The sequence below is a fragment of the Manis pentadactyla genome, chromosome 10 (assembly GCF_030020395.1).
Source record: "Manis pentadactyla isolate mManPen7 chromosome 10, mManPen7.hap1, whole genome shotgun sequence".
Classification (NCBI taxonomy): domain Eukaryota; kingdom Metazoa; phylum Chordata; class Mammalia; order Pholidota; family Manidae; genus Manis; species Manis pentadactyla.
Window position 1 is genome coordinate 7369034 of NC_080028.1, and position 10794 is coordinate 7379827.

General features: G+C 56.9%; 1 protein-coding gene across 1 annotated transcript; it reads left to right on the forward strand.

The window, feature by feature from the left end:
• The first annotated feature begins 3912 nt into the window (after nt 1–3912).
• CHADL (chondroadherin like) lies at nt 3913–9005 on the forward strand. Its single transcript, XM_057508342.1, has 5 exons — nt 3913–3918; nt 4161–4628; nt 5177–6871; nt 7381–7547; nt 8204–9005. The coding sequence occupies exons 1-5, from the start codon at nt 3913–3915 to the stop codon at nt 8490–8492; spliced, it is 2625 nt and encodes an 874-aa protein (XP_057364325.1). The 3' UTR covers nt 8493–9005.
• Nucleotides 9006–10794: the final 1789 nt, after the last annotated feature.

The window sequence follows — 10794 nt, forward strand, 5'->3', positions numbered from 1 at the left end:
GCGTCTTCCTTCGGGAAGAGTGCTGCTATTACATCAACGAATCCGGCATTGTGGAAACTGACATTACCAAACTCACCGACCTTGCCTCCAGCCTCCACTCTGCTTCCAATTCCAACCCATTCTCTTCAATACTAACAAACCCCCTCCTTACCTGGCTGTGGCCCATTGCAGGCCCTATAATAATCATTCTTTTCGTCTGTCTCTTCTTACCTTGTATAGTAAAGTTTATCAAATCCCAAGTCGGTAAAATCTCTAATCAAACTTTCAACCAGCTTTTACTCAGGAACTACCAGCTTTTAGCCACAGAAGATCCCTCACCCTCACGTGACCTCCTCACCACACGCTGAGATGGACCCCTCTCTCCGCTGGAAACTGTTCCTGGAAACAATGGCCGCAGATGCCTGGCTTCTGGCACCCGTATCCTCTTGGCACCATTAGAATCAACAAGTCCTCGACCTGTGGTTACAGGGAACCTTCACTGATTTCCAACCTGAAGAAGCCCACATCTACTCGTCCTTACTGTGGGGAGTCCTATCAACCCTTTCCCCCCAGTCCTCAAGCCCTCACTCCCTTCTCCGCCCCCGTTCAGCAGGAAGCAGTCAGAGAGAAAGCAACGTCCACAACCCCATAGAGGAGAAAGGGGGGAATGAAGGGACCCCACCCACAAGATGGCGAACCTCCTGCTTCTCTTCCGGGTCCTCGGTTCCCGCCGGCGCCACCTGAAGCCCAATCACCCCTCGCCCCCCTAATCCCAGCACCCAGCCAATAGCCACCAGCCCCGTAGAAGTGACACCACAATCACCCCATGCCCCTTCCTATATAACCCAGCACCTTTCCCTAATAAAGTGGAATTCTCCGGTGAATTGCTGCTGTGTGTCGCTCCTTCCTTTCACCCCTATGTTTATCACAGCTCTATTTACAATAGCCAAGAAATGGAAGCAACATAAGTGTCCATCAGTAGATGAAGGGATAAAGAAGATGTGGTACATATACACAATAGATACTATTCAGCCATAAGAAGAAAACAAATCCTACCATTTTCAACATGGATGGAGCTAGAGGGTATTATGCTCAGTGAAATAAGCCAGGTGGAGAAAGACAAGTATCAAATGATTTCACTCATCTGCGGAGCATAAGAACAAAGAAAAAACTGAAGGAACAAAACAGCAGCAGAATCACAGAACCCAAGAATGGACTAACAGTTACCAAAAGGGACTGGGGAGGATGGGTGGGAAGGGAGGGACAAGGGGGACAAAGGGGCATTACGATCAGCACACATAATGTAGTGGGGGGCATGGGGAGGGCTGTACAACACAGAGAAGACAAGTAGTGATTCTACAGCGTCTTACTACACTGATGGACAGTGACCGTAATGGGGTGTGTGGTGGAGACTTGATGGGGTGGGGAGTCTAGTAACCATAATGTTGCTCATGTAATTGTAGATTAATGATACAAAAAAAAATCACAATGTGATACCATTACACCCTCACAAGAATCGCTGACGTACAAAGGATAGACAATGTCAAGTGTTACTGAGGATATTGGGCAAACTGGAACTCAAAGACTGCAATGAACATGTAAATTGGTACAACCACTCTGAGAAACTGGCAGTATCTGTTGAAGCTAAGAATAAACGTACTGTAAGACAATTCTGCCTATAGGTATACCCCTACGGAACTGGGCTGTGGTATATTCACCAAAAGATGTGCAAAAGAGGAAGCAGCATCTCCCAAATAGCCCCACCTTGGAAACAACCCATGAAGAGTGGAAGGGATAATTGTGGTTGGTGAGGTACCAAGTAGGCGGAGGTCGAAATGGTTCACCCAAGCAGGGAGGAACATTTCAGCCTGTTTACAATTGGCAGCACATGATGACAATAAAAAGCAAACCAACTTTAGTTTGGTCCCATTGTATTTAAATTTCCTATTGACAATACACCTGCTTTTTAACTGCATCTGGGGCAGATTGTTCTCCTGCCTGGGCCCCACACCACTGTTGTGGAATATTTATAAAATGGAAAGGTGGAATGTTAAATAAAAGTGAAAACAAGCAAATATTTTAAATATGCATCACTAATCAATCTCACAATGTTGATGAAAAAAAGCTGGACATAGAAGTACACACTGTAATTCCACTGACAGGCAATTTGCTGAGTGAAAGAGAGCGCATGCAGAAGTCTTTGTGCTGCCGCACTATTTCTAGTTAAAAAAAAAAAAAGCCAAACTGAACAACGAAAAATGCGATTCTACCAGAAACTTGGATGTGAAAAATAACAGGATCTGAAAGATAATAGGATACCTAAAAGTATGCTGCAGTCTAGATGAACTTTTTTTTTTTAATGCACTTGTGCCCAGGAGGATAAGTATATGGGTATTTTTTGCAGCGTTGGAGTAAAAAGTTGGAGGCAGTCAAAATGCCCAAGATGAATGAATAAGGAAAATTGATATACTGGTATGATGGGATACTATACAACAGTTACAATAATGGAAGATGACTAAGAAGAAGAAAACCTGGATCACTCCCAGTAATTTGAAGTTGAGTGAAAAAACCTGCAGAATATTCTGTGTAAAGTATTAAGCGGTGTATGGAATCAGCCCAAACAGAAAGGACAGCGTTAACAGTGTCCAGCACCTACTGTCTGCCAGGTGCCCACCTTAATTCTCAAAGCTAGTTAACTAATAGGTTTTTTCAGAGTGGGAAACGAGTCCCAGTGAGGGGCAGCCCCTGCCTGTGGTCCCACAGCTCAGAGGGAGCCCCAGCCTGGGACCGACAGGCCAGCCCCTTGAAGCCCCTCTCTGCTGGCCAACCCTGGACCCAGCCACCCAGGCCGTGCTCTGGGCCTGGGCCACCATCCTGAGCCAGCGCCAGGCAGGAGGCCCTGTAACTCCAGCCGCTTCTCCCACCCCTGCGGCCCCTCCTTCACCTCAGCCTCAGGCTGGGCTACCCACAATGCCTCCCATTCAGCCCAGTCCCCGCTGACAGGCCTGCAGGCCAGGAGGGAGGCTCCCGTCAGCATCCTGGCAGGACGCTGTGGACCTTTCCCTTGAGCTGCTCCTCCAGGCTGGACTGACTGGCTGCGAGAGCCAGCATGGAGGGGTGAGTGTTTGGGCCCTTGGGATGGAAGGCACAGGCAAGGCCCTGGCGCTCCGGGCCTCTATTGGGCTGGGGGCAGGGACTCTGGGGTCCACCTGGGCAGACTGTCCTGGGGTCTCCCTGCATGAGTGGGAGTAAGGCCGCTCACACAGCTTCCTGGGGCTAGTCCTTTGGGGGCTTATCTGAAAGCACAGCAGCCCTCTGAGCCCTGGGCGCTTGTCCTTCAGGGATCTGTCCCCGCGGCCCTGCCCTGAGCCTCAGCCTTCTGGCTCCAGAGGATGCCACCGGCCCCAAGGCCAGGGCTGGGCCCCAGGCCCCCGAGGAGACTGAAAATCAGATGGGGACAGCGCAGTGAGTGGGAGCTGGGAGGCACCGGGTGGGCCAGCCCAGGGGTCAGGAAAGGCCCCCCCAGGGCCATGACATGAGGTGGCTGTCGCAGGAGGAGGCAGGTCGTTCAGTTTGCTCCTGGTGGTGGGGCTGAGGGGGACACTAAAGAAGGGGAGCAGATTCCAGTCGGGGGGTGGGGGTGTCCCACCAAAGGCTGTGGAAGGTGTGGGAGCACTTTCCACGGGTCTGCATGTTGGGAACTTCCCTGTGGGCGGACGTGAGCAGATCTTGGGGGAGTCCGGGACAGTCACCCTTGCAGTGGCTGTCCCTGGGAAGTGACAGGTAGTGGCTACAGTTTTGAGGGGAAGGAGTCATCTGGGTAATCGATGGGGGGCCAGGAGGGCCAGGGAGGGTGGGCCCTGCCCAAAGCCAGCCCAAAGTCAGCCCAAACCTATACTCTTGTCCCCAGAAGTCCCGGCGGGTGGCACTAAGATGGAGGTAGGTGGCCGTGAGGGACAGGAGGGAGGCCTGGGCCGCCTGCTTGCCCGGCAGCGCAGCTCTGACCGCCACTGAGGCTCCTCTCCAGGCTCTCAGGCCCTGCGATACCTGGTCCCCCAAGTCTTGGCTCACAACTTGGGCCATGCCTGGTCCTCCCCTCTGGCTACTGTGCTTCTGGCCACCGTGGAGCTGGTGCATCTGTCTGAGGACTGGCTGCTGCTCTCTTACGCTGGGAGGTCCAGCCTCCCACGCAAGAGCCTCACCACAGCCTGCGCACACGCTCTGAGCCGTTCTTGCATTCAGCAAGGCCGCAGGGAGCCACTGCGTGCAGAGGGACTGGCCAGCTCCCCTTCCTCAGCCTGCTTCCTCGGGTGAGAGCAGGCCCGAGAGGTGAGCGTCGGCTGCGTGGGGGGCGTGATGCTCAGGGCAGGACACCTTCCTTGGGGTGTCTCCAGAGGCTGAGGGGCTGTGGGAACAGCCTGGGGCTCAGGGAGTGGGCAGGGCCTCTCGCTGTGCACGCAGACAGCCTCGCTCGCCCTCCCAGGCCCCGCTGCACCCTGGCCCTGCTGCTCTCTCTGTTGCTGCCCCTGGGCCCAGCTTGGCATGCAGCTGCACAGCGCTGCCCACAGACCTGTGTCTGCGACAATTCCAGGCGGCATGTCTCCTGTCGGCGCCAGAACATCACCGAGGTGCCCAAGGCCATCCCTGAGGTCAGCAGGGCAGGGGGGCGGGGGGAGCGAGGGGGACAGCAGGAGGAACCTGGGCACAGTGGGTCTGCCCCTGCCTGGCGGGAGACCTTGGCAAGTCAGTTTTCCTCTCTGAGCCCCAGTCTTCACATCTGTAAAATGGGAATGATAATAACTCACAATAGGGAAGCAATCTACTTAAAACTCTACTTGATTAGCGCGAGTAGGTGACCTCCAGATAACTTCTGAAATAATTACAGACTCTGGCCGAGAACTGAGGATATACTAGGGTAAAGTATGGTCTCTGCCCTATGGAGTCAAGAGCTGGGGACAGGAAGAGAAAATAAATGGGCACTGTCAGTTCAGTGTGAAAAACACCAGGGTGGAGGATGCCCAGATAGCTGGGGAGGAAGGCTTCCTGGAGTAAGTGTCAGGGAGCAGGAAGAAAGGGTGAGGCAAAGGTGACAGGGAGAAGAGTGTCCCAGGTGAGGGGACAGCACGTGCAAAAGCCAGGGATAGCAAGGGGCTGAGGCCATAGTCCTGTGCTCAGCTCCCTTTACCCCTCTGCTCAGCTGACCCAGCGGCTGGACCTCCAGGGCAACATGCTGAAGGTGATCCCTCCAGCTGCCTTCCAGGACCTGCCGTATCTGACACAGCTGGACCTGCGGCACTGCCAGGTGGAGACGGTGGCTGAGGGTGCTTTCCGTGGCCTGGGCCGCCTGCTGCACCTCAGCCTAGCCTCCAATCGCCTGAGTGCACTGCCCCAAGAGGCACTGGACGGGCTGGGCTCCCTCCGGCAGCTGGAGCTGGAAGGGAACATGCTGGAAGAGCTGCGGCCAGGGACGTTTGGCGCCCTGGGTGCACTGGCCACACTGAACCTGGCCCACAACTCCCTCGTCTACCTGCCAGCCATGGCCTTCCAGGGGCTGGTACGCACCCGCTGGCTGCAGCTGTCCCACAACATGCTCAGTGTGCTGGCCCCCGAGGCCCTGGCTGGCCTGCCTGCCCTGCGCCGGCTCAGCCTGCACCACAATGAGCTGCAGGCCCTGCCGGGGCCAGCCTTGTCGCAGGCCCGTGGCCTGGCCCGTCTGGAGCTGGGCCACAACCCCTTCACCTACGTGGGCGAGGAGGACGAGCTGGTGCTGCCTGGCCTGCGGGAGCTGATGCTGGATCATGGGGCCCTACAGGCCCTGGACCCCAGAGCCTTCGCCCACTGCCCCCGCCTGCACACCCTGGACCTCCGCGGGAACCAGCTGGACACTCTGCCCTCGCTGCAGGGCCCAGGACAGCTGCGCCGGCTGCGGCTGCAGGGGAACCCGCTGTGGTGTGGCTGCCAGGCCCAGCCGCTGCTCCAGTGGCTAGCACAGGCACGGGTGCACTCGGACGGAACGTGCAAGGGGCCCCGGCGCCTGCGAGGCGAGGCCCTGGATGCCCTGCGGCCCTCAGACCTGCGCTGCCCTGCAGATGCGGCGGAGGAACAGGAAGAGCGGTTGGCTGCCCCGCGGCCCCGCACCCCTTCCGGGGCCCCCAAGGAGAAGGATGGGGCGGCTCGGCCCTGCCCGAGCGCCTGCCGGTGCGCCTCTGCGTCCCGGCACAGCAGCTGCGAGAGCCAAGGCCTGCAGGCCGTGCCCCGCAACTTCCCCAGCGACACCCAGCTCCTGGACCTGCGGCGGAACCACTTCCCCTCGGTGCCTCGAGCAGCCTTCACGGGCCTGGGTCATCTGGTGTCACTGCATCTGCAGCGCTGTGGCATCGCAGAGCTGGAGGCTGGCGCCCTGGTGGGGCTGGGCAGCCTGATCTACCTCTACCTCTCCGACAACCAGCTCTCAGGCCTCACCGCTGCCGCCCTTGAGGGGGCCCCCCGCCTTGGCTACCTGTACCTGGAGCGCAACCGCTTCCTGCAGGTGCCAGGGGCTGCCCTGCGTGCCCTGCCAGGCCTCTTTTCCCTGCACCTGCAAGACAATGCTGTGGGCCACCTGGCACCTGGGGACCTGACAGGGGTGCAGGCCTTGCGCTGGCTCTACCTGAGTGGGAACCGCATCACCCAGGTTTCCCGGGGGGCAGTGGGCCCAGCTCTGGAGCTGGAGAAGCTGCACCTGGACAGGAACCAGCTGCGAGAGGTGCCCACTGGAGCCTTGGAGGGGCTGCCTGCCCTCCTGGAGCTGCAGCTCTCTGGAAACCCGCTCAAGGCCCTGCGAGATGCAGCCTTCCAGCCTGTGGGCCGAACACTGCAGCACCTCTTCCTGAACAGCAGTGGCCTAGAGCAGGTGGACGCGGGGTGTAGGAGTGGGGGAGGCAGCCTGAGGCCCCGTGCATGCATTCACTCAAACACTGCTGCCTCCACAGAGCCAGGCCTGACGCTGGGCATGGGGATCCTGAAGCCCAGACACTGTGCTTGCCCCCAGGCAGCTCAGGGGTGGGTGACAGACCAGGTGCAATCCACTGAGAGGCCTGCCAGGGCGGGCACTGATGGCTCACGGAGGAGGAAGGAACGTGGGTCCACAGCGTTAGCTACTGTTTTACTCTTTGAGGGCAGGCTCAAGGGCTTTGTCATTAAGGGGAGTGGGTTCAGGCCTAGCAGAGAGGACCCTGAGCCAGGCATCTGGGTGACTAGTAAACGGCAAGCGCTTTGCCTCAGACCAACGCCAGCACCGGCCTCCTGCCTGCGCCATCTTGGTCTCTCCCCTTTTGCTGGGGAGGCACAGGCTTTCCTCCAGGCCTAGGGGTGAGATGGGCTTGGTGGGAGCTCACACCAGGGCCTGGCACCTCCTTGCAGGTTTCCCCTGGGGCCTTCTGGGGCCTGGGGCTCCGACTCCAGAGCCTGCACCTGCAGAAGAACCAGCTGCAGACCCTGCCCGCCCTGCCGGACCTCAGCCGGCTGGAGCTCATCAACCTCAGCGGCAATCCCTTCCGCTGTGACTGCCGGCTGCTCCCGTTGCACAGGTAAGCACCCCGACCTGGACCCCCAGCTGCGGACCCACCGGCTGCTCTCAGTCAGGCCCCCACCATCTCCAAGGGGAGCCTCGGTCGGGGAGGGTCCCGCTGGAGCCAGCCACCCTTTGGGAGGGAGCCAGAAGTTTCCACAGGGCTTGGGGAGGACTTCTCTGAGCCTCGAGTCCCTCATCAATAAAGTGGGAGTGAAATCTGCTCAGCCTAGTTGTGTGGGACCCAATAACTATTCACAGGCACTTGACATAATTTCATAAAGCAGCAAGAACTCTGGAGTCCGGCAGACCTGGCCTTAAACCTAGCTCTCTGATTAGCTAACTGGGCCCCATGACCTTTCTGAGCCTTACTCCTCTGTAAAGGGGACGAAAGTCATTGTTTCCACCTTGTGGTGGTTGTAAGAATTACATTTAGGAGCGCGGCAAGCTCACTGTAACTATTACTATTCACTTTTACAGGGAAGGGAGCTGAGGTTTGAAATGACTTGCTCTGGGTCACGTAATTGGTGAGGGGTTGAGCCAGGCTTCTCTCCAGGGTCAGGGTCTGCCCTTACCCACCAGGCCCCACTGCCCCCAAATTCCCTAGGAGTCCCTCCGTGCTCTTCTCAGAAAAATCTTAGCACGGTGGGTTCCCGAATTCTCTTTTCTCCTCAGGTGGCTCACCAGGCTGAACCTGCGTGTGGGGGCCACCTGTGCCACCCCCCCCAGTGCCCGCGGCCAGAGGGTGAAGGCTGCAGCTGCTGTCTTTGAAACCTGCCTGGGCTGGACTGCCAGAAAGGCCAAGCGGATGCAAGTTCCCAGGCTGGGTGCCTGGAGAACCGCAACGAAGGGAAGACGTCGCGGAGCGGGCAAGGTTGGCCACGGAATGTGGGGAGGCTTCTGGGCCAGCAGAGTTCTGACTTCTCTTGGTTCTCATTCATTCCGTTCCAAATCTGAGCAGTAACCCTGTTGCTTTTGCTCAATAATGTCCATCCCCCTCTCCTCACCTCCTCCCTGGGCCCAGGGGGGTTTGTAAGGATGCTACTTCATCCTGTGGGATGGCCTCTCGATAAGCCACAGCGTACCTGGACCCAATGTGTCCATAAAATCAACCCCATTACTGTATTTGCTGGATCACTGTTGACTGGGCCGTTTCCCACCGTGACCTCAAGGGTCTTGCTCCTACACAGGACCTGGGGCGGGAAGGGCAGAGGGAGGGTGTGTCAGCGACTGCCAGCTGCAGACTGGCCCCTCTCTGTTGTCCCGTCACCCCATGATGTTTCATTCACCATCCTGACATATCCATTCACACTTGAGCCCTCGGTTGTAACATCAGAGAAGGGTGAGCGGGGTCTGGGTGCCCCCCATGTAGGAGCCCCTGCTGTGGTGAGGACACGGGGTCTAGGGGGAGTGGCCAGTCCTTAGAGGGAAAATGAGGACAGCAAAAGGCGGCACTGGAAGGAGCAGAGGCCTCTGCCTGCCTCCCGGAGATCGGGTGCCCTGCTGAGCTGGGGTTTGCATCAGTTCCCCAGGGCTGCTTTAACGAAGCACCACAAACCGGAGGACTTAGAACAGTGGGCACTTTCTGTCTGTCCTGGAGGTTGGAAGTGTGAGGTCAGGTGCCTGCAGGGATGTGCTGCCTTGAAGGCTCTAGGGGAGGATCCTTATGCCCCTTCCGGCTGCTGGGGGCCCCAGAGGTTCCCTGGCTTGTGGCAACACCAGTCCAGTCTCTGCCTCTGCCGTCCCATGGGTCTCCTGGTGCCTTTTCTCATAATCTTTGTGCTGTATCTGTGTCCAATTTCCCTTTAACCTCTGTGAGGACTCTATTTCTAAATAAGGTCTTATTCTGAGGTGCCTCGTTGGGGCATAGAACTCAACTCATAATGGTGTTGCTTGTGGAGGCCATTATGGTGCCCTTATGAAAAGGGAATTGGGCTACAGTGTGAAGGTGTGGAGAAAAGACATCAGGAGGAACCCCTAGAAAGCCCCCAAGCAGACAGGGAGCAGTTCCGCCTGAGAGGCCAGCTCCAGAACTGGCATTAGTGGCAGCAGCAGTATTACTTTCAGCTAACACCCCCGTAGTGCCCACTTTCCACCAGGCATTGTGCTGATTAATGCACCGCGCCAGGACTGTTCCCCCACCCCGACCCCAGCCCCGGGGAGGCTCTGTGGCTCCTGGGAGTGGAAGCAGAGGGGTCCACCTGCATGCAAGCCAGGGCTGTTGTTAAGGAAGACCCCTGCCCCATGTGGAGTCTGGTGGCTGCAGCTGGATTAACCTGGGTGTAATCCCACTGCTCTTGTAACAGTCGAGTTTAAGCAATCAAGTTCCTAAACCTTAGCAAGTCTTTTTTCTCGTCTATGAAGTGAGGTCATCATGTACCTCACTGGTTACTGTGAGGATGAACTAAGCCATGTCAACGTGTGTCGCCTGGTCCCTGGCACAGGAGGTTGTCATGAATGGCAGCTCCCTTGCTTCTCCCATCCCTTGAGCACAGCAGAGGGTCTGGACCGGGTGGCAGAAAAGGAGGCATCTTCAATGGTTTGCCTTCGGTCTCATCTGCCCCGGGAAGCCACCACAGGAGCAGGAAGTGGAAAGGTCCTTTAGGATGTTGCCCAGCCGGTGGCCCCACTGCTGTGGACCTCGGACGACTGTTAGTTCCCTCCAAGAGCAACTGAGGCAGCGCTCATTCTGTGCCTTGAGTGAAAATGTCTCAGAAGTGGCTTCTGAGACATTTCCTGAGACAATGGCTCAGCCTTTTGGGGGAACTCAGGATCTTGAGGGAGAGGAACGGCAGAAATGTAAGGATAACACAACACACGGTTGCTAGGAGACGGGGTGCTCAAATGATGACAGGCAACATTAATTCTTATCATTCTCTTCATGTGTGAACACAATCTCCCTAATTGGCACTGTGAGGTTGGCACATCACAATACACTCTGCTGCAAGGAACAGAAATCTGACAAATTGGGTTTCACCAGGTCAGGGATTATTGCAGTTACAAAACCTGGGGAGGCCAGGCCAGGGCTAGAATTGCAGCTACACCGGTTCTCCAGCTCTTCTGTCCTTAGCATCAGGCTTTTGTGCCCATGGTCCCTGCGGGTATCACTTCTTCCATCAGGAAGGAACTAAAGGCCCAAATGCCATACAAGTCATTTTCCCAGAAGCTCTTCGGTCAGACTGGATCCCGTAACTGCAAGGGAACTGGGGGTGATTTTGAACCGGGCACATCACCTTCAAGTTCCACAAGCAGGATCAGAGCCGAAG